The sequence below is a fragment of the Chinchilla lanigera genome, unplaced genomic scaffold (genome assembly GCF_000276665.1).
Source record: "Chinchilla lanigera isolate Chin_1 unplaced genomic scaffold, ChiLan1.0 scaffold00013, whole genome shotgun sequence".
Lineage (NCBI taxonomy): Eukaryota > Metazoa > Chordata > Mammalia > Rodentia > Chinchillidae > Chinchilla > Chinchilla lanigera.
The window spans coordinates 18,664,984-18,692,440 of record NW_004955414.1 but is presented as its reverse complement, the minus strand read 5'-3'; the positions used below and the strand labels follow the sequence as shown (position 1 = coordinate 18,692,440).

The 27,457-nt window shown below is 52.3% G+C and overlaps 1 protein-coding gene across 6 annotated transcripts in view; it reads right to left on the bottom strand.

Moving 5' to 3' along the window:
• Arap1 (ArfGAP with RhoGAP domain, ankyrin repeat and PH domain 1) overlaps window positions 1-25,333 on the bottom strand; it is a 59,152-nt gene extending 33,819 nt beyond the window's left edge. For 4 of the 6 annotated variants that reach the window (XM_005379969.2, XM_005379973.2, XM_005379975.2 and 1 more), the window contains exons 1-3: window positions 25,213-25,332; window positions 11,082-11,162; window positions 3,652-4,239 (exon numbers count right to left, since the gene is read on the bottom strand). In XM_005379969.2, the coding sequence (XP_005380026.1) occupies window positions 3,652-4,196 (545 nt within the window). In that variant the 5' untranslated portion in view covers window positions 4,197-4,239; window positions 11,082-11,162; window positions 25,213-25,332. Of the gene's footprint in view, window positions 1-3,651; window positions 4,240-11,081; window positions 11,163-15,174; window positions 15,276-25,212 lie in introns of those variants that run through there. The other 2 variants (XM_005379972.2, XM_005379970.2) reach the window with 2 other exon arrangements.
• Between the last annotated feature and the right edge of the window lie 2,124 nt (window positions 25,334-27,457).

Genomic DNA, 27,457 nt, shown 5'->3' with positions numbered 1-27,457 from the left:
TGCCTCATTCTTCCCTCTGGGGACTCTCCCTTCCCAAGGCATACGGGTGACATGGGTCGGATAGAGGAGGAAGAGGGTTTGGGGGTGGTGAGCTCAGGACCCTTTAACCCTATGCTCAGTGCATGCTGAGAGCCTCACTAGATGCTGAGTCACACGCACATACACCTCCACGCACACAGGCTCAGCACTTGGCAATACAAAAGCTCCCGGCGGCAGCACTGATTCACTCACACAACAAATACTGAGGATCTGTCAGGCAGCCAGCACTGATGCAGAGGCTGGGGATTCAACAACAACAAAACTGACAGCCCTAGCAGGGCTGACCGACCTTCCAGTGAGCTCACCCCCTCCTGACCACACACATACACATGTGCGCACACATGCTCACAGCTGACTGCATATAACACACATGCCAACTCCTGCCCAAACAGCATGTACTCACTCACAAATGTACGCATGTGCAGCAGTATACACGGGTACACGTATGTGTGTGCACAAGCCCAGATGAACTCATGCACACTTCACGCCACCACTAAAACTACATAGATCCCCATATACCTGTGCCTATACGATCATGCATGGTGACCCTCAGAACCTGCACCAGTGCTGACATACAGACCTGACAGCTTGCACAAATGTACATATGCACACCTATACATATGAATGCACATGCACAAACTGGTCCAGCCATGCCCTCACACAGACCCAAGACCCTGAGAGTGTACACATGCATGCATAATGGTCCCCATATCACACCAGGGACCCTGGTGACAGGCCTGGAGCCAGGCAGAAATGCTCACTCAGTCACAACATGATCACATAGGAAAGACCCCACAACTGGGAGCGAGTTCCCCATCACTCGTGGATGCAAGGAGGGGCAGGAAGGCCATGCCAGCAGTCCCTGAGGTGGGATCCCTGCAGGGGCAGGAGTCCACCATGCACCAAGGATCTGGGAGTCACATGAAGGGGCTAGGAGGGAACAGGATGGCCAAGCAGGCTCCATCTGTGAGCACCACAGGGCCCGGGCGCAGCACATTACAAATTTGTGATGCTCCATCTGCGGTAAGGGGTTTGTTTGTTTGTTTGTTCTGCAGTACCCAGGGAGTACTGAGCCGCATCCTCAGCCCTTTTTATTATTTTGAGACGGGGCTCATTAAGTTGCCCAGATGGGCCTCAAACCTGCAATCTGCCTCCCTCAGTCTCTCTAGTAGCTAAGATTACAGGTGTGTGCCACCAAGCCTAGCTCATGAGAGTTTTTATTATAGGATTCAAAGACTGTGAGCTGAGAACTGCCAGTGCCCATGAGTCCAACTACTAAGACCCAGGGGCACAGGAAACCAGGCTTAGCAGCTCACTCTGCCCCAACTCTGCCTTAAGGAAATGTCCCAAACTGTAAGGGACACGGCTGGTCCTCTGTATCCATGGATTCCACTCTGAAGATTCAGGAAATCACAGATGGAAAATATATGGGGAAAAAATTGCATCTATTTTGAACATGTACAGACTTTTCTCCTTGTCCTTATTCTCTAAACAATGCAATATAACAGCTATTTACACTCTGTTAGGGGGCATAAGTCATCTAGAGATTATCCGAAGTATGAAGGAGGATGAGTGTAGGTTCTATGCAAATACACAACATTTTGTGATCAGACGCCGGAACCAACACTGTGAGTTCCCACAAATTCTCTCAGTACAGAATGCATTTGGATCCTCTCTCTCCTCAAGGAGCCAAACTTCTGACCACAGGAGCCTGACCTCTCCCAGAGGCTGACCAAGTGGTAGCATCCAGACAGGCTCCTAGTGGGTCCTGGGACCCTAGGACCTGGCGAGGACTCTCACCCTACCCTGTTAAGTATCCTGAACACAGGTGACAGTGCCAGGAGGGTTACAGAGGGCTGCAGAAGTCCATGGAGGGCACCTGGTAGGGAAAGAGGCCCAGAAGGCAGGAAGGAGAGAACCCTACCCTTTCCTGCTTATACCTTGGTCTGTGGCATAGGATCCCACCCCAGCCTCATCCTTCCCATCAGCCTCCTCTGAAGGCCTCTCCCTTCCCAAGATATCTAGGTGACACATGTTGGGTAGAAGGACAGAAAGGAAAAAATTGGGGGGCTGAATTCAAGGCCCTTTCTCTCTCTCTCTCTCTCTCTCTCTCTCTCTCTCTCTCTCTCTAGCTCAATAATGTGATTGAAGCAAATAGAAATTATAGCTGCATGCAGGAGAATGGCCACTAGAGGGCACAATGGCACCAGGAAACTTCAATCTAGGTTGTGGGCGAGGTTCCTGGGGGACTTTAGTACCTACCTGTGCCCACTCCCATGAATCCAGGAGAGGCACAGACACTTTCCGTGCTTCCACCAGTCAGCCCCCCAGCACTACAGTCCTCATTTGGCCTTCAAGACCCCCTAACTTAATGCTCCTCCCTATGTGAGGAGAACCTCCCGGGTCTCCCCCACTACGGGGCTTGATTAAGCAGTTGGCATGAACACAGCCAGGGTGCCCCTCCCCGCTGAACCTGTTTCCCTGCTTGGAACCAGTGCACAAATTCCCTGAAAAGCTTTTGCAGAGTTCAGCAAAGTCATGTAAATAAAATGTCCCACACGGTGAGCAGCAATAACAGGGACCAGGAGGTCTATATATTCCTATGTATCCCTACATATTCCTCCCTCCTCCATGAAGCCTTCCCAGATTAGCCTGACCTGGCCCAAGTGCTCCAGTAAATCCTCATTTCCAGCAGAACACATTTAGCCCGGTGGGGATGCTCCCTCCCGCGGGGCACCCGAGCAAAAGACAAGGGGAGGTCTCAATGAAGGAGATGAAGGGGAATGTCCACAAAAGCAGGAGGAAACCCAAGAAAACACGGGAGGCTGGCAGCCAGGGACAGGACGCAGCTCTGAAGAGGAGGGAGGGTGAGCAGGCTGAAGCTCAGAGGTGTCACCAAGTGACATTTGTCAGGGTGGGTAGGTGGGGAGACAAGCACAGAGGCTTCTACTGCCCCACCCCACCCCTACAAAGAGCTTTCCTTGTCCTCCAGGTGTTACTTCCCCGTGCCAGAATGTACCCGGATGCCCCCAGCATCTCACACTCGCTGGGTCCCTCTCCCAAACTCACTTTTGTCCCTAGGTCCCAGATCACTGTTGTCACCACTGTCTGGCTCTAGACAGACTGTCTCCATCTAGAACAGAAACCTAAAGGCCGCCAGGGCTCCGCCTGCCTTCTGCTCAGGTCCTGGCTATTGTAGCACCACATCCGGCTCCAGTCAGCCTACCTCCGGCTCCAGTCGTCCCATTTGCTACCAGGCACTCCACACAGCCTGAGCTGGCTCTAGCCCGGCCCTGTACCTGCTCACTTGTCTCCCAGTCTCCTCCCCAGCCTCCCTGCAGCAGCTTATCATCCTTTTCCACAAACCTACCTGGCTCCCCAGCCTGGGCTTCGCGGCATGTCCCACCGGTGACATCCCCGTCCTCCCCTCACACACCACCAGCCCAGCTGTGCTACTGAAGATGCACGGCTGCTTCCCTCCTCTGCTCTTTGCACAAGCTGTTCCTGCCACCGAAGCACCTTTCCTACCCTCACGCAAAGGCCATAAACTCCCAGTCTGCTCTCTAGGATGCTCTGCCTGTGTGCTGCCCACCCTGGGTGGCATCCACTCACCTCACCAGCAGGCGCGGGGGTCCGGAGCGAGGAGGCACAGGCGGAACACTCGGCTCCACCAAATGCCGCTTGGCGGGCAGCACAGAGTCTGGAGCAGCTGTAGATGAGGCGGTCACAGACGGGGTGGCCGTGAACGGGACACCCATGGAAGGGGTAGTGAAGCAGGCGGGTGGGAGGCAGCTCCTGCGGGGTGGGATGGGTGGGGCCGTGGGTCGCCCCTCATCCTCTCCAGCCGTGGGCGGGGACTCCAATGGAGTGGCGGGCGCAGGGGCTAAGCGAAAGACATGGCGCTTCTTGGGTACGGGCCGTGGGGCAGGGCGGGGCGCAGGGATGGGAGGAGCGTGGGCACGGAGCAGGCCAGCCAGGATGCGGCGGCGGTGGCCAGGGAGGAGCATGCCCATGTCCACCAAGCGGGCATCGCTGAGGCCTTGGCAGTCAGTGGCCCACATCATTCCATGCTGCTCGAAGAGCCCGGTGTACTGCTCCAGGTGCAGCGCCCGCAGCCACTCAGCCACCGACAGTGCGGCGTCCCCGCCCTCCGCCATGGATCCCACCAGCAGAGGCCCAGCCGGCAGGGTTCAGTCAGATCTGCAACAGACAGATGGGCACGGGTCAGAGGCGATGGCGGCCCAGGAGCATTTCCTCATCACCATCCCTCCGCAGCTCTTCCGTGTTAGCGCCAATCATGATTCCGAAAAGACAATCCCGAATGTCATATCCCAAACGGTCAAAATACCTAAAGTCCCCACAATTATAACCCTGAAAGATTAAAGCTCAAATACCGAAATCGTGAAAGCCAAAACCCCAAAACTCCTCTCGTGCCACGGGTTCAAGTTCAGCCCTTGAGCTTCCTCCTCTGTGGCCTCCCAGCATCTAGCTCCTGTCTCCTTAGAATCCCCCCATCATCTCTGGGGTCACACAGCCAACTGCACGAGTGGTGCTATGTTGGCTCCTCCTTCCCGCTGCCCTCCACAAGACCCAGCCCATGGCCCAACACCCTCTGTGGTGTCACTCTCAGGCTGACGGACCAGCCCAGGGGCTCAGCGAGCGTGTGTGGGACAGAAGGGCACCACCGCTGGGCACGCCTCACTTCACCCACCCCTGCTGCAGGAAGCAAAATGCTAGGAAAGGTGAGTCAACCCAGATCCCACAGCCTCTGGGGATCTGGCCCTCTGCGTGATGGGCGGAAAAGGCATTCATTCATTCGAGATAGCCTGGCACTCACTGGGCAGTGGGGACTCAGGTTCCATCCCTGTACTAGAGAGGTCCCGGCTACCTGATCGGAGTCGAGATGACGAAGAGAAGTGACTAACAGAGGGAAGAGAAAAGTCACCCAGTCATTTCCACAGATATTCAAAAGCCAACGATAAAATTCAATATCCAACTCACTTAAAGACCTAACTAAAATAGAAATAGATGGACACTTCCTTAAACAGAAAACCAACACTTTTCTTAACAGAAAAACAACAGAAAATCCCACTGAAGTTAGGAATGAGACAACAATATCCATTTCATCGTCACTGAAATCATTATTCAAGTTGCTCCAAAAGTTCTAGGCAAATAAAATAAACAAAACATAACAAACTGGGAAAGAAAAGATAAACCATCCATTAGTTGCTGATAATATGAATTTTGAGTTGGAAAGCCCAAGCAGATCTACTGAGAAGTTACTCAGACAACAGAAAATGTAATAGGGTTGGGCAAAATTAATATAAGCCAGGCATAGTGGCATACGCCTGTAATTCCCGCACTTGGGAGGCTGTGGCAGGAGGATCACCGGGTTTGAGGCCAGCCTGGGCTACCTAGTGAGTTCAGGGGCAGCCTGACAGGGAGACCCTGTCTCAAAAAACAACAAAAAAAATTAATATAGGAAGCCAAGCATGGTTGCCCAGGTCTGTAATCCCAGCTATTTGGGAGGCTGAGGCAGGAGGATTGCAAGTTCATGGCAAGTTGGAGCAAGTTAATGAGATCTTGTCTCAAAATACAATTTAAAATGGTGCAAGGAATGGAAATCAGTGGTTAAAGTACCTACCAAGCATGTACAAGGCTCTGGGTTCAGCCCCTCGTACAACAATTAAAAAAATTAATACTATACAAATCAGTATTTCTAGACAGGCACAGTGGTGCATGCTCTTAATCCCAGCATTTGAGAGGCTGAAGCAGGAGAATTGCTGAGAATTTAAGGCCAGCCTGAGCTACACAGTGAGTTCAAGGCCAGCCTAAACTACATAGCGAGACCTTGTCTCAAACAAAATATTTTTTAAATTAAAATTAAAAATTAATATTTCTAAGCAATAACAAGGTAGAAGCCAGAATGAAAGGCCCCATTAACAAGGGCATCACAAAACACCAAGAATAAGCTTCATGAGAAATGCATAATATCTCAAACCAGGCACAATGGCACACACTTGTACTACCAGCCCTTGGGAGGCTGAGGCGGGAGAATTATGCATTTGAAACCAGCCTATACTATAGAACAAGACCCCCAAAAGCAAAGCAAAACAAAACAAAATTTAAAAATACAAGACCCTGGTAGGAGTTAAATAAATTTCCCGCTGGTGGTGGGGGAGGAGGGAGGGAGAAGAAAATGAAAGATATACACAAGATCTATATAAAACAAATTTTGGTGTGTTGCTGAGGGACAAAAAAAAACAAAAAAACAAAAAACCAGACAGGCCAGGCATGGTGGCACATGCCTGTAATACCAGCACTTGGGAGGTTGAGGCAGGAGGAACTGGGTTACATAGTGAATTCAAAGCCAGCCTGAACTACATAGCAAGACCCTGTCCCAAAACCCAAAACCCTAGACAAACAGGAAGACACAGTAAATTCTAAAAGCAGACACCATAAAAGGTATTCATTTTAAATTAATTTATACATGTACACAGTCCTACTCAAAATACACACAGAAAGTTTTTTAAGCTACCTCAAGCTAATTTGAAACTTCACATGGCAAAATAAATAAGCAGAAGCTGAGCGTGGTAGTGCAGACCTGTGATGCCAGCACTCTGCGAAGCTGAGGCAGGAGGATCAGAGTTTAAATTCAGCCTGGGGCAATTTATCAAGGCCCTATCTCAAAATTTAAAAAAAAAAACTTAAAAAGGGCCGGGATATAGCTTAGTGTAAAAGTCCTGGGTTTGACCCGCTAGTACCAAAATTAATAATTAAACAGGAACAGGCAAAAAGTTCTGGGGGAAAAGAAGGGAGGTAATGGGTAGGAATCACCCTCATCACATAGTAAAACATATCACGGAGCCGCAAAAAGTCAAAGCAGTACATAGTACTAGCATGTGAGCAGACATATCAATTAGACAAAGTCCAAAAGGAGACCCAAGTACATATAAAAATTTAGTACATAATGGAAGGAGCATGTCACACTTGTGGGGGAAAATGGACTATTAAATTTTTGAGAAAGCTATGGAGCAAACTAGCAAAAACCAAGGTAGATCCCTACCTCACACCTCATAGGATAAATTATAGGTGCATCAAAGCCTTCAATATTAAAAAAAAATGAGAGGGTTCAAACATCATCTCAGAGAGATAAAAGCCTTCTGGAATGATACAAACCCAGAAGGTACACAAAAAAGACCAAAATATCCAACTGCTGTCATACATCACATAACCACACTTCTATCAGCGATGGACCACAGATACAAGAACGGTCCCATGAGAGTTTAACATAGCTGAAAAGTCCTATTGCCAGTGACAACTGTACAGCCATCTTAACATCGCAGTGCAAAGTACTCCTGTACAATGTACTCCTGCACTCCTGGTGTCTGTGACAACGCCAGTAAGAACAGACCTACTGTCATATCAAAGTATGGCCCATATAATTACGTCTGGTACACAATACTTGACAATGATAATAAATGACTATGATGCTGGTTGATGTATTTACTGTACTTTATTTTATTTTATTTTGGTTTTTTTTTTTCCGGTACCAGGAATTGAACTCATGACCTTGCGCTTGCCAGGCAGGCGCTGTGCCACTGAGCTAAATCCCCAGCCCCCTATACTTTAAAAAATTCTTTATCCTAGAAGGTACTCCTACATACTAAAGAAAGTTTACTGTAAAGCAGAATTCTAGGGCACACCAGCAGCAGCCTCATGTGTCTGTTTACTGCATCTCTTGCTTGTAACAAGAAGCCACGGGAAGCTAAGTGTGGTGGTGCATACCTGTAATCCCAGCACTTGGGAGGCTGAGTTGGGAGGGTTACAAATTAAATGGCAGCCTGGGCTATATAGTGAGGCCCTGTCTCAAAAGGAGAAAAAAAAATGCCATATGGAGGGTCTGACCTAGACCATCTAGCACTGTGAAAATATACTCTATGATGTTCACAAAATCGCCAAAGGATATATTTCCCAGAATATAGCCCCATTGTTAAGTACCACTAACTGCATAAAAGGGGTCATCAAAAATTACAGTGAATGTTAAAAAAATTTATTATAGTAAAAGACACATTGCCAAGAACAACAGGGTAAGTGTGTTCAATGCAGGAGGGAGTATTTTGAGGAAAAATAATAGCAATGTCTTTTATTGTAGTAAATCTTTTAATTTAAACATTGTGTGGTTTTGATCACTCCTCCCTGATTAACCATTATGGTAAATTCTGTAAAATAAAAATATTACAGTGTGTCCTCATCCACCTTATTCACCAAATACGGCACCACGGGACTTCTGGCTCTCCCTCAAAGTCAAAATGATTATGAGAGGTAAAATGTTTTGAATTGAGTCAGGACATCCAGGCAGCCAGGGCAACGCAACTGAAGACACTCACGAAAGAGGACTTCCAGAAGTGCTTTGTTCTGGCAAGAACAACGGGTAAGAGCGTTCAAAGCAAGGGGGATTATTTTGAGGGGAATTACGGCAATGTGTCTTTTACTATAATAAGTTTGTTTTTTCATTTAAACATTAACCAAAGCAAATCTGCATGGTGGAAAACACCACAGGCCAAGCCAGAGATAAGGGAGAACCTAGGGATACCGCGTATCTCACTCATTTCTCAGACAGAGGGCTCATTCCCTAAGAGCTGAAAAGCACCTAGAAATAGGAAAAAAAATAACTTGGCAGGAAAATGAGCAAAAAAATATGAACAGAGAAGTACGTGGCAAGTAAAATATAAATGACCTTTGAGCCTATGACAAGGACCTTAACAAAGTACAAAGGTAAAATACAGGAAAACACTATTTTTTACCTATCAGATTGTCAAAGAGCAGGAAGTCTGAGAATACACAGCACTGGTCATGGGAGGGGTGCCCTCGTCCCCCGATGGTGCATGTGCCTCCAGAAAGGGCAAAGCCACAGGAGCCAGGCAAGCCACGAGATGCCACCCTTTGCCCTGCCACCCTCACTCACGATGCAGGCAATCCTTCAGTTTCACTGGCACACGCCCACGATGGCATCTAAGGAGGGTTAACGGCTACTGTACTGTACATAATAACCAAAGATTTGAAATAACGAAAATGTTCATCCATCGCAGAATGGTAAACTCAGTGACAGAGCAGCCACACTAGAATACAGAGTGGCTATAAGGGAGGAAGCGCCTTATCTGTTGGCAGGGATGACTCTAAAATATGCTGTCAAATGAATAACAAGAAGTATGGCACGGGGGGCTGGGCATTTAGCTCAGTGGCACAGTGCCTGCCTGGCAAGTGCAAGGTCGTAAGTTCAATTCCTGGTACAGGCAAAAAATCCAAAAAAAAAAAAAGAAGTACAGGACAGCACTCAACCTTCTGCCTTTTGCGTGGAAGAAGAGAAAAGAGACTGCGGGTCAGCATGCATCCACTGTTAAAGACACGAAGCCCTGTGCAGAGGTCTCGGGGACAAGGGACCGGAGAAGCTGAGCCAGAGGCACCACTCACAGGGCCTGAAGCTCCACGACTCTGATGCCCCTTTTGACAAACAGAGCACAGGAACATCTTTGTTTTGCAAAACTCACAGAAACACAGGGCCACATGCACACACCATACAGACCCTTCTTTGGATCCTAGGAGACATCAAATTCTAGCCTCCTGGGAAACCCACTCCAGCAGGGAGGGAGACTTCTCAAGTTAGTCCATCACCTAAATTTTGAACTATGTGAATTTAAAATATAAGAATAATAAAATGGCTGCTTCAGAGTGCCAAAGGACAACATAAATAAATAAATAAATAAATAAATAAATTCAATGTTCTTGGATATCAGGTTCTCTACATTATAAAGACATCAGTTCTTCCAAGGTTGAACTAGAACCTGAACGTAATTTCTCAACTAAAATTACCAATTAGATTTGGCTTAGACCTGAAAGTTGTAAGATCCATATTAACTGATATTAATAATTTGTTGCTAAGTAGAAGAGTAAAAGCTAGGGAAGGTGGTACACCCGTAATTCCAACTAGGTGAGAGGCTGAGGCAGGAGAATCAAACATTCAAAGCCTGCCTGGGCAACTTAGTGAGACCGTATCACAAAATAAAATGAACAGGGATAGAGATGTAGCTCAGGAGCAGAATGCTTGTAAGGTAGAGAACAGTGTCATGTAAGCATATGAGAACCAAAATATAAGCCAGATGGAGTGGTGCATGCCCATATTCCCAGCACTTTGGGAGGCTAAGGCAGGAGATTCCTAAATTTGATCCCAGTCCAAGCAACTTGGCAACTTAGTGACACTCTGTCTCAAATAAATAAATAAATAAATAAATAAATAAATAAATAAATAAATAGGACTGGGGATATAGCACAGTGTAGAACCCATGGGTTCAATTCCCAATATTGGGAAGGAAGGAAGGAGGGAAGGAGGGAGGGAAGAAAGGAAGGAAGGAGGGAGGGCAGAAGGAAGAAGGAGGAGGGGACAGAGAGACACAGAGAGGGAGAGAGAAGATGGGAAAAAAAGAAAAAATATACGCACATACCCGCAAATATATATACAGAATGCTCTGGACAGATATATAGGACATTACCATTGGGGTGGAGATTTGGCAGTTGGGAAGACAAGCGACAGACACACTATATCCTTCTATGTCTTTTAGTTTTGCAATTCTTGCTGAAATACAACTAAATAAATAAAATCTATAAACAACAGTAATGGTCATGGATGGAGGCTGGAAAGGAGAGAGACCAAAACTCACCAGACGAGAAGGGGACTGACTGGCTGATACCCCAAATCCAGCCTGCCGGGCCCTGCCCGTCCCCTCCCACAGAGCCCTGGCAGGGAAGACCCTCATCCTCTGCCCACAACCTGGATTCTCAAAAGGAAAAATGGGGGCCAGAGATATAGCTCAGTGGCATATGTGCCTGTCTGGCAAGCACAAGGTCCTGAGTTCAATTCCCAGTACCAAGAAAAGAAAACAGAAAGCAAAAATGGGACCTTGGGTCTTCACCCGCCCACCAGATGGAGCCACAGGGCTCAGCCTGCTGCGCCGCCCACACCCCGCCTCTTGCTCCCCACTCACCAGCTGGGCTGCCCAGGGCACCTGCTGCTCCCGGAGGCCGCAGCTACTCTGAAGGACTCCTCTTCATGGCTGAGGCCAAAGCTGCAGGTTACAAATGAGGAGAAAGTCCGTCAGGCAAGGCCACTTTGAGCAGCCGGGAGGTCAGGAGGGAGAGGACAGAAGGGAAGGGGAGAGGAGGATCGGTAAAAGAAGAGAAAGGGGAAAAAAGCAGAGATCGGGAAGAGGTGGGGAGGAGGTGGGGGAAGGGGAAGAGGAGGAAGAGAGAAGGGTCCAGGGACCTGAAGTGGATGGAGTTAGAGGACGCAGGAGGACGGGCCTGCCAGGGGAGCCAGGGCACCAAGACACCCCCTGCCGGCCCTCCCCAGGACCAGGGGCTGGGATACACAAGGGGCAGGCTGAAGCAGGAATGCCTGGGTAGGGATAGGGGCACAGAGGCAGCTCCTCGGCTAAGGTGGGCTCCCCCAACACGGAGATGGTCAGGAGAGGTGAGGAACACCAAGGCACACAGGGACACAGGACCCCCAATAAGCCTGAAGTCCATGGTGTGGGTTACAGGCGGCGGGAAGTGACTGAGTCAAGGGCATGAGACCCAAAGGCCCTGTCCCTGAACCTGTTGGAGAGGTGGAGGAACACAGACCAAAAAATGGGGTTTCCAGGGGAGAAGAAGGACCAGGCCAACCCTACTGCTGGGACGGCCCAAGTGCTGGGGGTGGGGGGCAGTGGAGATCAGTGGCACAAATCTACCCCCCAGGCAGGGCTAACTAAAAACTGCTGTGCAAAATGGCCTTGTGATCATTTTACAATTCACTTAAGTCATCTCCACAATTATCATTATTTAGGGTAGGGTTAAAACAGGTTTATGTTTTTCCAGTACTTTAAAAACAAATTTTAAGTAACTCATACTTTGGATGAAAGTGTTAGCAAAAATGGCCACGATACTCAAATGATCATTTAACAAGAGGTGACAACAGTGTTTATTATTCCGTATCTAAGCACATTAACTCGATTAATCTTCACAATGTTTAAGGTACATTGTTTTTCAAATGATGAAACTAAGGCAGAGGGAGGTTCAGTAACTTGCCCAGAGTCACACAGCTAGGCAGAAGCAGTTCAAGTACAGTCTAGACCTGCCCTGCCCAATACAGTCGCTACATATAACTTCTGAACACTTGAAACAGGACCCTGGAAATGAGGAGCATGGATTTGAAACACACTGGGCTTTATAAAAACTTGACATCAGAAGAAATTTTTTTGCGGGGTGGGGGGTGAGGGGGCTGGTTTCCGGTACCGGGACTCGAACTCAGGACCTTGTGCTTGCCAGGCAGGCACTGTGCTGCTGAGCTAAATCCCCAGCCCCAGAAATTTTTTTATCTTAATGTTTTTCTACCACTTACACTACGAAATATATTGTGGATATTTAGATTTAAAATAACATTAAAATTAATTGCACCTGTTTCTTTTCCCTTGTCCGGGAGAGGTGAGGAACCCAGGGCCTTCTTCACACATATTAGGCAAGTGCCGTACCGCTGAGCTCTACCTCCAGCCCTTGCATCTGTTTCCTTTTTGCTTTTCAGGTGGGGGTGGTTTTAGGAGGCAGGGTCTCACTATGTAGTTCAGTCCAGCCTAGAACTCACAGCCATCCTCCTGCCTCAGCTTTCCAAGCTCTGAGATTATCAGCTTCCCAGGCTCTGGGATGACAGGTGTGCACACCCATGTCTGGCTGCACCTCTTGCTTTTAATGAGCCACTAGCAAATGTGCACTGCAGTTGTGGCTTGCACCATATTTCTATTGGGCAGCACAGCTCTTGACTCTTAACCACTCTGCTCGCCCTCTCTCAAAAGGGACAGCAGACACAAAGGCGCACCTGCTACCGGCTGGGCACCAGGGTCAGGGTGTAACACAAGCGAAGTGGTGATGGTCCCAACCACCCTGCAGAATGGCCACGGGTGGGAAACAGGAAGCCACTCCTCTCCCCGAGAAGAGCAGGGCCCGTCGGCCACTCTCAAGTTCCTATTCCTGCACTCAAGGGGCACTGGCCAAGGACAGAGACATAGGGACTTGCACTGACACTCCCTCTCGAACAGCCCTACTCAAGGAGCTGGAAGCATGAACCAGATGTCTCCAGGGACCTCGAGCTGAGGGGATCAGACACTATCAGCCAATGAAAACAGCCCAGGGGACCTCCGGGGTCGGGGTGGCTTCCTGGAGGAGGCAGCTCCGTGACAAAAGCCTGGAGCAGTGAGTGCCTTGCGGAGGCCAAAAACAAGACGGCAGTGTGGTGCTCTCCTCACTGAAACTTCTGATGCTTTATACTTTGTTCATCATGGATTTTTTTTTGCGTTACTTTTGATTTTTCAAGATGGCATTAAAATATATATCTTTTGATGACTGAGCTATATAGTGCCCCTTTAAAGTCCGCGCTCAAGGTGACAGCCCCACTTGCTCCACCTTCATCCTGGTCCTGGTTTGCAGGCAGAAGCCCTGGCTGCTATCCTTGGCCAGAGTCCTCACACCAAGGGAAGTAGGGACCTGGTGGGTGGGGGGTGAGGGGGTGTCATGCTGTTGCAACAGCCCACAGTTGGGGGTTCTCCCCCTGCACCCCAGGATCCTGTCGGTTTGCACACCCTACCCACCACCCTGCTTCTCCCAAGATCCCACCTGTGCTCAAAGTCCTGCAGGGCCCCGCCCAAGGGCTCCTCAGCCGTCATTCAACCTAGTCCAGCTCTGACGCTGAAGCTTACGGGTAAAGAAACAAACACCCACAGGGAGGAAGTGACTTGCCCAAATTCTCAGTGACATACCCCAAGTCCTGGCCAGGCTGGGCTGGCCCCATCTACAACCCCCTCCATGTCACTTCCTATGCCAGGCCCCAGCCTGGCATCTGGGGGTGCCCCAAACTGTCGGCTGACAATGACTAAGGAAACCACCTCTGGCCCGCCTCAGGCACCTGCTCCGAGGGCCCGCCTGCAGAAAGTCTCCAGCAGTTCTGCCACGCAGCTCAGCACAGCCGCTGCTCCCTCTGCTACCCAGTTTACGCAGCTTCCCGTCCATCCAATCCCCGGTATCACCAGGGCCTTCTGAGAGTCTGCATGCCTTGTCACCCCTGTCATCCATAGTGGAGCCTAGAGCCTTAAGTGACCCTGTGTGCCCAGTCCTGTGGATTTCCACCTTCATCTCCCTCATAACTATCCCAGGGCTTGGGATTTTACCTTTCATGTGTGTGAAACTTACCAGGTCATCTGCAGGGGCATCAGGACATGGCTGCCTCTGTCTACCAAAGTCAGAGAGGCGTCCAGAGAGCTCTGGACCTGGCTGCCAAGTGCAGATGGGAAGGAAAGGACTAAACTTTCAAGGCCCAGGGCATGACAGGATTGCTCATCTGGAGTTGGGAGAGATCAGCGGGGTAGGAACAAAGGGTACCCGAAAGGGTGAGTGACTCCACTGGCCACCTGGAGAGGCGGCTGACCCATGTGGGTGCGCCCCTCGCTTGTGGCCTCCCAAGCCTCCTTTGCATTCTGGTTGGTGTGAGTGACTCAGCCCCCACAGCAGTTTTAAGACTCTTAACTCCTTCCACACCCAGCCCTGGAGTTCTCCTGACCAAAACACCGCCCCAGCTCAAACCCCAAGTGCATGGAGCTCGCTCTGGGTTCAAGGAAAGACCCAGCCCTGACAGGATCAGAGAGGAAGGAAGCGACCTGGGGCCTTCAGCTTGTCCTCCTCCTCTTCCCCTGCACAGCCCACCCACTACCTGGGTCCCAGTTTTCCACCACAGGTAGGCTGGGCAGGGACCCCAGCACCCAGACTCCTGGAAATCCCTCAGAGCTCTCCACACAGAACCAAGAACATACACAGCCAGCCACCTGGGTCTACAAACCACACTCTACAGGTACCACAATAGCACACCTCACACTACCTCGAGGGCCACCCTCCTCCCACCCACTCAAGAGCCATACAGGACAGCCAGTCTCACCACCACACACACACACAACCTTCAGACCTCCTGTCGCTGCCAACATTCCGACTGCCACAGAACCCTGACATGCCCCATACCCTCCATTGCTCACCAGGCCCAGGTACCCAGGTGATACCTACAAGCAGGGCCACTCTTGCAGGCATCCGCTGCCTTCCTGGCGTTTGTAGGACTCCGCTAGCCCAGGGTAAGAAGCGCAGGCTCGAAGCCTTGGAGATACTTCCTGTAGTATGAGGAACTAGGTGGGGGTGGGGCTCCACAGCCAGAGGGTGAAGAAGTGACCCCCACCCCCTGCAAGGCCAGCTCCCTTGGCTCTGTGCTCCTGAGGTGGGCCGCTGGCTAGGCCAAGAAGCCAAGGTTCTGTCTCCTGCTGCATACAGGTCCCAAAAAGGCACACGGAAGTCTCCTGCCCTTCTCCCACCCTGTGTCCTTGCCCTGTACATCCTCCCTGCCTCTGGGAGAGCCCTACCCACCTATGTGTGCTGTGGCCTGTCTTCCCAGGGTCCTGGCACACTGGGGGGTGAAGAGAATACCCTGGGCCGGGGTGCACAAGCAGCTGCCTTGCTACCTAGTGGGAAGCTGGGGGCCTGCCATGGAGCCCGTGAGCCCCACCTGTCCCTGCCCAGGATACGAGGCCGCTGTAGGCTCCAGACCCAGCGCTACCCCTTATTGCCTGAAGCCCTCAGTGAGTCACATCACATCCTCCACAGAGTGAAGACTTCAGTCCCTGCCTCACAGGCTGGTGCCCAGATGACCATGACGCGTCACCACATGTGCACCAGAGGCCAGACTTGCTTGTCCTCTGCTCACTCCTCCTCTGCAAAGGCAGGCACTTCCTGTCCCTTGTCCCGAGGCCTCGGCCTGTCCTACCCAGTGTGGCCCTTGGGGTTTGGATTGTAGCATCTGAGGCTCTGTTACCCCAGGGCCCCATGACAACCTCACTACACTTCAGCCATGCTGGGCCCTCCCGCAGCACCCCGGGGCCACACACCCCCGCCCTACACCAAACCCACCAGCTCCTCACCAGCTACCTTCTCTGAAAAAAGAGGTGTCCCCAAGTCAGGAGGGACCTGCAAGCAAATCAGAAAAAGGTGCCTCTTCCTCCAGGAACTCCACACCAGAGCATGCGGCTCTGCAAGCAGAGAACAGGTTGAGTTTCAGCCCTCCCTCCTAGCTCTCACAAGATAGGGCCCGGTGAGAAGCATGACACTTCACCTGCTAGCAGCAGCTGCACCAGCAGTACCCTAATAAAATGCTAAGCCTCTGTTGTATTAATGATCAAGGGACATTACAGACTAAGGGACGGTGCACAACCTGGGCTCCCCCCAACCCTCATTTTGAGAGACTTTCACTTTCTGTAAGTTTCACATCTCCATGGCTTGAAGTGTTTACAAATGTATATCACTTTTAAAATTACAAGAAAAAATGATGAATGTGTTATAAATCATCGGAATTGAGTTTCTTGTAGTTTGTTCCCCATGAAGTAGCTTCATGGTTTTAAATATAAAATGCACAGATTACTAAGGGACATCTTTTCCACCATCCCTGACCCTCCATCTCCCTGCCCTCTTCACTCTAGGTCTCTCAGCTTCCTGGACCGCTGGCCCTTGTCCCTGTCCCCTGCTTTTCTCTCACCTGCCGCCAGCACACCCGTCACAGGCAGGGCTCCTACCCTGACCCTGACCCCGACCCTGACCCTCTATGGCCTGACCCAAGGCCACCTCCCTGCTCCTAGCCCAGCACCCTCCTCATTCATTCCTTCCAACAACGAGGTGACCACGCCCGCGGGGTCCTCAGGCACTGGCCTGGCCCCTGCCACTCAGTCACAGACACCCCTGCTGGGGCAGAGGACTGTCCATGGCACCTATTGCCATATCCTGGGCAAGCAGAGGCCAGAGATGCATCCGCTGCCTTCTTGGCGTTTGTAGGACAGGATAACAAGAAGATCCTTTGGAAACAACTGCCACCTGGGGAACAGGAGGGTACTGTGAGCACTACAAAGGTGGCAGAAACAAGGAGACAATGACCACAGGAGGGGGAGCACACAGGGTAACTACAAGCCCACAGGCAGCAGGAGCACAGCCAGGGTCCCCGATGCTTATATTGCTGGGACCCACGCTGTGCACTGGGATGGTGGAGGTCAGCACTGCCCTGGCAGCTAGCAGGAAGGTGCTGGGAGCTGGAAGCTCCTGCCTATGACAGCAGCAGGGGCTTGCTAGGCTCCTCTGCAGCCCAGAACTAGGAGCCCAGGGCAGCAGGGACCTGGACCTGCCCTCTCCCTGGCTGAGCCTTGGAATGGAGAAGCCAAGAGATAAGTAGGCCCCTTGCTGCTGGTACCTGAAAGGGGAAGCTGCCACGATGGCAGGGGGGCAAAGAGCGGGTGCTGCCAGGACGGTAGGACTAGGGCCAGAAGAGTGAGAAGGTCATGAGGGTCAAGTCCCACAGGCTTTGGCCTCCAATATGATGTGGCCTCAGATGCCCCCACTGTACAACCAGACAAAAACACTCCCTGACCTGTTCCAGTCGGGCTGCAGAACGCATCCCAACCCATACCCTGGTCAGCACTTCCTGCTTACCAATTACCATGCATGCATGGCTGCCTGCAAAGCTTCATAATCCTAACAATCTAGAAAGCGAGTGGGTTTAACCCACTTCACAGATGAGCAAACTGAGGCTCAGAGAGGTTAAGTAAATCACTCAAGGTTACCAATGCCAGAATCTGAACCAAGGGCTCTCTGAGTCTCTCTCTCTACTCCATCTCCTCAGAAGGAACTACACAGAGACAGGCAGGGCCTTAGGATGAAAACAGGGAGGGCAAGTGGGATAGGGAGAGGGAGAATGAAGGCAGGTTAAGAAAGGCCTTGAAGGCCATGCTAAGACACCCTCATCCTCACTGTCCATACAACAGGAAGCCACAGAGCGCACAGGGTGCTTTGGGGCCAAAGCATTCGGCAACAGGCAGCAGACTGGGTGTTACAGTTTGTGTCCAGACGTCCCCCAAAGCCTCATGTAGTCATGGGGGACAAGCTTTTCAGAGGCGGCTGAGTCTAGAGTGTGTGATTGATTCATAGTGCAATGCTGGGATTCAGGGTGCTGGGATTAAGGGTGGGTGACTGCTGGATCAGTTCACTGACTGGATTGGCACCGCCCCAATCCCAGTAGTCTGGATACAATATAAGGGACAGAAAGAGGCCTGTTTTCTGTCTTATTGCTTTTGGTGTCTGCTGCCCTGCATGAGTTGCTCTCCTCTGTGAAGCCACCCTGCCTGGGAACCAGCCAACTATGGACTGAAACCTTGACAAACTGTGAGCTAAATAAACCTTTCCTCCTTTAACTCTGGGTGTTGGGTATTTTGTCTCAGCAACGAGATAAGTAACTAAGACAACTTGTTAACGCCAGTTTCAACTGGGAGGCACAGACCTTGCTTCAATCACAGCTGCATTCCAGTGGCCAGAACAGTGTTCAGAAAGATGCCCAATAAATGTGTGCGAAATGTACAAATGGGAATCCACAAACAACAGCAGGCACTTAATATGTGACATTTGTTGGTATTTTTGGCTTTTGCTTTTTTTTTTTTTTTGATACAGGGTCTCGATATATAGCCCAGGCTGGCCTCAAACTCATAGCGATCCTCCTGCCTCAACTCCTGAGTGCTGGGATTATGGGCATGCACCACCATATCCAGCTATGGTCTTTGCTTCTTACTGTCCTAAGTCTCCTTCCTCCTCTGCCTCAAATCCTTCCCCAGGAAGCCTCCCAAACCACTGTGGGCAGTGGCAGGGGCTGGGCACCCAGGGAGGCAGGAAGGGATGGGCAAGGACAGGGTCTACAGGGGGCTGGGCTGGGAGGTCCTCCATCTGCACCTGACCCCGGCTTATCCTGGTGAGATGGGTGGGGAGAGAGCGCCTGGACAAGCTGAGTATCAAGGTTCAGATCAGAGGTCCCAGAGTTAAAGGTTTGACTCTGACACCCCTTGGAACCCTCTGTGGCCAGACCTACCTCTTCTTTCAACCTCTGCGGCTGCCCCAGCCACTTCCTGCTGGGCTGTCCTGATAAAAACAGTTGGGGAGCCCTCTACATAGAGGGGAAGTGCTGACTCTCAAACCCCTCATGTTGCCCACCCACAGCTCAACCGTCCCCAGAACAGGGCAGAACCACCCATTTTCTGAGACCAACCTCCACCCTCAAGGCAGTTGCTACCCCTCTGCTACCCTCCATGGCTCTCCGTTACTCAGCTGGGGCCCCTGGCTCTACCTCACTTCCTCCGTTGCAGCGCCCCAACACCAGCACCTGCCTGCTAGTGACTCTGTGTATACGAGTTCCCTCTGCCTAGAACATCTCCCCTGCTCACTGCTCCAGGAAGCAGTTTGACCCCCCAGTCACAGCCCTGAGCCCACCACACGTCTCCGTGACTGTGGGCCATGTACTCATTCTTTTTCACCCCAATCCTGCCAGGACAAGGGTCTGATTCCCCCAGATCCCCGAGGTAGTACATAGTGAACAGATCTAGGCTGAAGGGACACTGCCCAATTTTGCATGTGGGCAGCAGGAAACTCAGGTCACACTGTAAGTCAGGCCGAAGGATGGCTAGAACCCGGCCTCCAGCCTCCTAGCACCAGGCGCCTCTCATTCCACAGTTGCCCACCAGCTCCAGCTCTACCCTCCTATTGCCCAGGCCCCAGTCAGGAATTCTCTGTAATCTTAATCATCTACTTCTTAGGCCTACGGAGCACCTTGTCCAACACGCCCCTTTTCCACAAGGGAAAGTGAGTCCTAGACAGACAAGAGCCTAACCAGAGCCACAGAGCAAGTCAGGAAGACTCAGGCCTTGGCCCCCAGCTGAGCTCAGGCTCTTCCAGTAGTCTTTTCTTGGAAGACATGGGGAGGAGGATCCTCTCAGATGATTTCAGAGCTACTGGAGCAAACCCCGCCCCCTCCAAGTGAGCCAACCCAGTTCTGCCTTGAGAAATGTGGGTTTTCAGGCCACCGGAAGTAGAGGCAGGTAAGTATCCTGGGTCATATCCCTGGCACAGAACCACTAGATGATCCCTGGATCTTCAGAGTCCCTGGGCGTAATACATCCAGCTGGCAGGAGGAGGAATCGCCCAGTCTAAGGTGGCAGGTAGACCCCACCAGCCAACACCAGCACTCTGCTGCACTAAAGGGAGATATGCCCCGAAGCTGTCCTGCTGCCACCTGGAGAAGCATCAGTTCCGAGCTCCACCCCTCAGGGTCCCTTTCTTTCCCCAGGTCCTTTAGGAACAAGTGACTGTACCTTAGCTGCAAAACCACATAGCAGCCCACTGAAGGTCCCCAGCAGAGACTAAAAGACCAAGATTAGGTAAAAGCCTCAGCAGCTCAAGTATCAAGGGGTGTGGAGCTGGCCCAACCTCCCTCACCACTGGAACATCAAATGCTGAACACACATTCAGAGTTCCCAAGAGGGAGGTGGCGCAGGAAAGGGCTGGAAGCAGCCAAGCAAGGTTCACCCAGCCGGCAACTGGCAGGAAGAGGGCTCTACCCTGCACAGACCAGGCCCCCTTCCCCGAGGGACTCTGTCTCTAGGGCCCTCCGAGCACAGCCACTTTGCCTACAGGTCCCTATGGGCCCCAGAAGGAGCAGGGCAGGCAGCCACAGCCCAGGCTTCTGCACCCTAAGGGTTGGCTAGATTGGGTCCTGCTGTGTGCTGTCCATACCTGAAGCAGGTGGGGCTGGGGAGAAGAGCAAAAAAAGGAACGCCCAGAGACAGGTCAGTGTCCTTGGGGCAGCTGGGAAGTTGAAGCATGCTACTCCTCCCAGTCCTAGGGACTGTCCCACCCTACACTGGCCTAAGCAAAGGAAATGGGACCAGGCCAGTTTCCCTCAGAGCCCCCGGGGAGCCAAGATTCCAGATGTGGCCCCTGGTCCCAGTCCTGGGACATGACAAAGGAGTGGTCAAGACAGGTCATATCTCTCCAGCGGGGATTCCCTGACCCTGAACTCTCCATGGGCTTCTCTGCCCCTGAGCACCCCATACTTGGCCACAGGTGGGGTCAGCGTCTTGGCCGCTTGACTCTGGGATCTGTCCCAGGTATACTCAGTTGCTCATACCTAGCTATGGCAGACCCCAGGCAACTTAAATGGATTTGGTTCCTGGTTTGTTCAAGGATAAACTTGGGCCCCTGTGACAAGGCAATGTGGGCAGTATGGGCTGAAAGCTCAGGGGCTTTGGGGCCCTCATAGGCTCCAGGCTGGGTGAGGGACATGCCTCAGAGCCCCAGGCCTGAAAGATGGCTGGTAGACCACTTACCCTCAACTGACCTCAGTCTCTTCACCAGCATATGGAGCCTGGGAGAACCATTTTATTACCAAAAGCCAGGTCAGGACAGGACAAGAGCAGAATGCAAGTCTCCAGGAGGTGCCTGTCCTAAGGCTGGACCCCTGGAGGCTTAAGATTCAATAGCTGTTAGTCCAGTCTGTGAGCAGGATACCCCTCAGGGATCCCAGCTCCACAGCTGGTTACCAGCAATATTAACGACCAGGCAGCCCTCCAGTTGGCTTGTCACCTCAGCTGGGAATTTCCAGGCTAGGACTGGGTTTGGGTATCTTCTGTCTACAATGCAACCCAATGCTCAGGGTCCACATTTTGAAGCAACATAGACTTCAAGCTCTTCTAAAGAATGCATGATCCTGGGCAAATCGCTTAACCTCTCTGAGCCTCAGTTTCTTTATCCATGAAATGGGAACAGTGCTTATCCTATCAGTCAGTGCTTCTCCTATTGTTGAGGATTAAATGGAATCAGCACACTGCCTAGCACATAGTAAGCTTTCAAGAAGGGGCTTGCTTAGTGTGCACAAGGCCCTGGGTTCAATTCCCAGCACTGCAAAAGAAAAGACAGAAAAGAAAAGGAATAATAGCTACTGCTGTTACTACTGAAATTAAGTAATAATTTACTACCACTGGACTAAATAATATTATCAAACTGGTCACTTAGTTCCATATCCCCTCTCAACCATTCTAACTGTCCCAGTGATCTAGGACAGATGTCCTAATTATGGAACAGGTTCTCTTTCTGATCTATGACCTAAAGGATGAGAGACATTCTGCACGAAGGCCATGCAGGAGACGAATCACATGCTGCCACCTCACGCCATCCCTGACACCTGGGCTCAACCTGACAACCAGACTCCTGGTTGAAATGTACAGGTGTGGGGGCAAGGCCAGGAGTGGCGGTAGGTGGCCAAGACCTCCTCGCCAATCAGAGCTGGCAGCCTCTCCCTGAGCTTGTGGGGAGCACAAACTGGACCTGGATATCTGCCCCCCCAATATCCTTGTGCTTTTGAGACCTCTGAATGGCCACTGTCAGCACAACACCCCCCATAAAACCTAAAGCACGCACTGTATGGGGATGAGAGGAGCTACCCAAGGGAGGACACTGCTCCTGAAGGAAGGGCTGGGGCTGCTTGGCTGAGGTCATGCTCTGCTCATGGCTGCCTTGGCCACCACCCAGGGGAAAGCCCTCAGCGAGCAGAGTTGGATGACAGCACCCTCCGGGTGGAGAAATCAGGCCACAGGAGGCAAACACATATCTGGGTCCTTTCTTGACTCTACCCCGATCCACAGTCATCTTGGATAAGCTACTTAACCTTACTGGGCCTCAGTTTCCTTTTCTGTAGAATGGTACCTAACCTTGAGGGCCACTGACAGGATTAAGTTGGTTCATATACATGAAAACGCCCACAACAACGCTCCAGGCATGTTTGCCGCCATGGCCCTGTAGTCCTCATCTTATCCAATGAGGTAAAGTTAAATACAGTAATGCAACAAATGTGCAGGGCCCAGCACAGGGCCCTAGAAAGCTTCCTCCCCAACACCCCTACATTTCCACAAGTCCTGCCCCTGCCCCTGGCACCCCACCACCCAGGCTCCCTGTGTTGCTCTGGCCTGACTGCTGGCCCTTAGGCTCAGTCCCCCCATCTATGGAAGAAACTTCTGGGCAAGTGGTGTCTCAGTGGCCATACCTGCCCAGCCTCTCCCCAACCCGTTTCCTCGTTCCTTCCCCATTTCCCACTGATACTCTCCTGCATCCCCTCCAGAAGTGCCAGAACCCTTAGAAGCCTGTAACAGGGTGGAGGGAATAGCTGGTGGGCGAGGGGCACCAGCTGTCAAGCACCCCAGGGCGCAGCTCAGGATCCTAAGGGTTAAGACCCAGAGTGAGGGGCGGGGGGCCAGGGTCAGCGCTGGACAGACGGGCCTGGAGCCCAGGGACTGCCTCCCCTCCCCCTCCCCTGGGAACAGAGGCCACTTGTTTGGGCATTGGCGGTTGGCTTTGAGCTCAGCCAAGGAGAGAGGGGTGGGAAGAGGAGAGGCTTCGGAGAGGATGGGGACCTCCCTCCCTCCAGCTGATACCACAGGCCTGATCCACCACTATCCTCAATGCTCTGAGATCACCCCCTTCTGAACTGACCCTTCCCTGAGTTCTGCCTTCACTCTAACACTCACTGCTGGGGGCAGGATTTAGACCCCGACAGGCCTGAGTCTTACCCCAGATAGTCTCTTTTGGGCATAAAGCCAGGGCTTATCACCCCATCCTACAGATGGGAAGAGGAAGGCTCTGAAAAGTATTGGGTCTTGCAGTCACAGACTGCTTGGTGGCTGCAGGGACTCCAGGTCCCTCAGCTGTGCAGACCCCTCCCTGCAGAGTTCCTAAGCACCCTTCCTAAGCTGTGTCATTACACAGGACTGAAAGGTCAGGCTGGAAGGTGGGGACGATAAACAGCCCATTTTTGAAACCTGAAGTTCCAAGGGTGCTGAAGATTTGGATGGGGAGAAAACTTATGGAGGGAGGAAGGGCAACCTCCACAAAAGGATGATTGTGGAAGAATGGGGAAGCAGAGCCTGGGGAGGGGGCTACCTGCCCAAGTGAAGACTGACTGAGGCAACAGCGGCCCATGGGGCTGTAGCCGCCTCCACCACACCAGTCACCGGCAGTGTTTCTAAGACACCTTCCCCATGACCTATTCCATGAACAAACGGCCAGTAAGGAGGCAGAGTCCCCGGACAGCGACACAAACCTGAGTTCTTTCTACTCCTGTCCTCTCCCACCCTGGGCAAACACACCCATCTCCTCGCCAGTCCTCAAACACACCATCCAAGTTCTTGCCTCAGCACAGCTATGCCCTCACCTAGAGGCTCCTGTGCTTAAAAGGTGCCACTTAACTGCCAAGGCCCATTCCAGTCATCCCCCTGGGCCCGCACCTGTCCACACCCGTCTTCATGGATCTGCTGGGCTCCTCCTACCCTGTAATGATCTTGCTAGGAGGTCTCCCCCCTCGTCTCCCTCAAACCTCCCACCTGGAGGAACAGACATCAGGCGAGCCTCAGTCTGGGACCCTGGGCAACCCCAAGTTTGTCCCTGAAGCCCTCCTCCAACCTCACACCACCTCCACCTGGGGATCTGGGAAGGCTCCCCAGACACGGGATCTAGGGGAGTTCATAAGGCAGAAATCTACTGTGATGGCTCCTGATCACCTCCCCATCATCAAAAAACACCCCTAGGGATCTAGGAAAAAACATCCACCCTGTGGCCTCCAGGCTACAGTCCAAGCCCGCTGGCTTTGGGCTCAACCCGACATTCCTAGCTCGACCCTATTCAATGAACATACCCCTCCTTTTCCTAGCAATTGGGCCAGGTAGGCTCTTGGGAAGCAATGCCCCCATTTACTGGTGGGAAAGTCAGGTGCAGAGGCCGGAAATACCCTGCCCAAGGTCGCTGGAGCCCCAAAAGTTCCAGGGCACAGGGTCATTCGATCTGCAGAAATATAAGGGTCTCCGCGGTCAATGGGCTGGGAGTTTTCATCTCACAGTTCGGAAAACCAAGGCGTCGGAAGGCGGGCAATCTCCGGAGCCTGGGAGCCTTCCTGCCCGAGAAACGAGGGCTGGAAGCCGGGTGTCCGCCGGCTCACCCTCCTTGCCACCGTCTCTGACCCGACAGTTCATCCTCAGGAGGCGACCCCATCCCCACCCCTAGCCCGGAGAACAAACCTGATGACCTGGGGAAATGGGCGAGGGGTGCAGAGTCGCCGCGCGGCCTCAGCGTTCCCTTCTGCGGCATGGGGACACTGTAGGCCACACCTGAGGAGAAGGCTGGGGACCAGCAAACCCCGGCAGCCGCACTGACCTGCTTGATCGAAGACACCACGCGGGGACCCTGGATCCCGGAGCGGCCACTAACTCACCCCGCCACCGCCAACTCGCGGCCGCGGGCCCGGCGCGCCCACCCCGCGGGGTGCTTCCGCCTGCCCCACGTGACGCCCCGGGAGGGGGGGAAGGGGCAGGGACCCAGCCTGGGCCCCGCCCCTCGCCCAGTCTCGGTCCCGAAGTTCGCTGGCCCGGCCTCCCTGCCGGACCGGTCGGTCTGGAAGACTCTCTAGGCCCTGTCGCTGCAGGTTCTCCTCGGTCTCCTGGGGCCAGTAGACACACACACACACACACACACACACACACACAGTCCTCCTCGGTCTCCTGGGGCCAGTACACAGACACACACACACACACACACACACACACACACACACACACACAGTCCTCCTCGGTCTCCTGGGGCCAGTACACAGACACACACACACACACACCCTGCTGAGTCTCCATCTCTCCCGGAGTCGACACACACACAACATCCCACCCGCTGAGTCTCGCTGCCGCCGGAGTCGCCCCGGCTCCCAGCCCTGTTCTGGTTAGTTTGTGCCCCTGGAAAGGGTGAGCCACACACTCGCCCCACTTCATCTGCGAGGGCGATAGGGGGCGCTTGAGGCCGGTCGACCGTGGTCCTTGATCACCACCTCCAGGAGTCCTCCCCTACCTCACTTTCCATTTCTCTCCTGGCACCCACATACCCCTGCGCGGGGTGGTAAAGAAGAGTCCCAAGATTCCTTTCCCTGCAGCCAACAGCCTGAGATCCCAGCCCCAGGCACCTTCACTGGTCTTAAGAACGGGAGAGTCTCACCTCTCCTCCCAGCACAACACAGAGAACACCCATGCTTGGCAGGCATTTCTGGGTCCTGGGACCTGCGCACCTCCAGGATCAGCTAAGGCCAAGATCTTAACTGCTGTGGGCTTCTGTTTTTCCTTATCACAATAGTATATTTGGTAGAACAGGGAGGGCATGGAAAGAGGAAAGTGTCACTGAGCACCTACTACATCCTACGCCCAATGGAGAACAATTTATTTATCTCAATGTCCACATTTGCTTGAAGGCAAAATTATCACCCCAGGTTATGGCTCTGGAAATAGGGCTCCAAGAAGTTTTAGGGCTTGCCTGATGTCATAGAGCTGGAACCATATTTGGGCAAAGCTGGGCCTGGAACCTTTCTGGGTGAGCCTATCCACCTCCACTTGACCATCACTGGTTCCTCTGGGAAAGAGAACTCTACTCCCCATGCTTTTCCCTGAAGCCCCTCTCCCACCCCACACCACCTCCATCTGGGGATGGGGGAGTGCAAATGGCAGAAATCTACTGTGATGGCTCCTAATCACTTCCCCAGCACCAAAAACCACCCTGAGAGAAAACATCCACTCCGTGGTCTCCAGGCTACACTCCAAGCCTGCTGGCTATGTGCTCAACCAGACATTCCTAGCTCGATCCTGTTCAATGAACACACCCCTCCTTTTCCCAGCCATTGGGCCAGGTATCTTCCACTGGCCAAGCTAAGGCCAGTAGCCTTCCAGAAAGGGAGGACAGATCAGACCTTGGGGGAGACTTCTGGGCCCCACATTAGCATGAGGCCAAGAGCACTGGACAGAAGCAGAGCACAGGGTCATCTGGGCCTAGCAGAAGGGGTGTCCCTTGGGCAGCAGAACAGCTATGGAGAACAGAGGAGTGCCAGGCCTCTCTCTTGCTCTCAGGCCACCAGGTGGAACATGGGATGAGGTGGTTGGCATCTGGACAAGGCTGAGAGGATGGGTTCCTAGGGATCCTACTATTTCAATTCACACTGTCCTGAGCTCTTGAAAATGACTTAGAAAGGCCAAAATCACAAAGCCTAGATCCTCCACTGCACTGGAATCTGCTGACCCTTACCTGCGCCCTCTGACCTCCTCCTCCTGGGCACAATCCCCCAACTTAAGCTCTGGGGTGCACAGCCCTGTGCTCTGAGACCTATCACTCCCTCCCTTCCCCTTGTGATGACAGCAGAGCTCAAGGTGCCCAGTCCATAGGTTGGACCCAAGGGACCAGGGACCTGAGGTCACACTGAACCTTGCCCTCTGACCCCTACAGGAGACCTCTGCAACTCCTTCTCTTAGAGCAGTGAAAGGCAAAGGGATCAGGCAACAAGGACAGAGAAGTGAGCTAATGGTCAGGGAGAAGGAAACAGGACCGAAGAAGTGTGCTACCCCTCCCTCCAGCCATACATGAGAAAATTAGG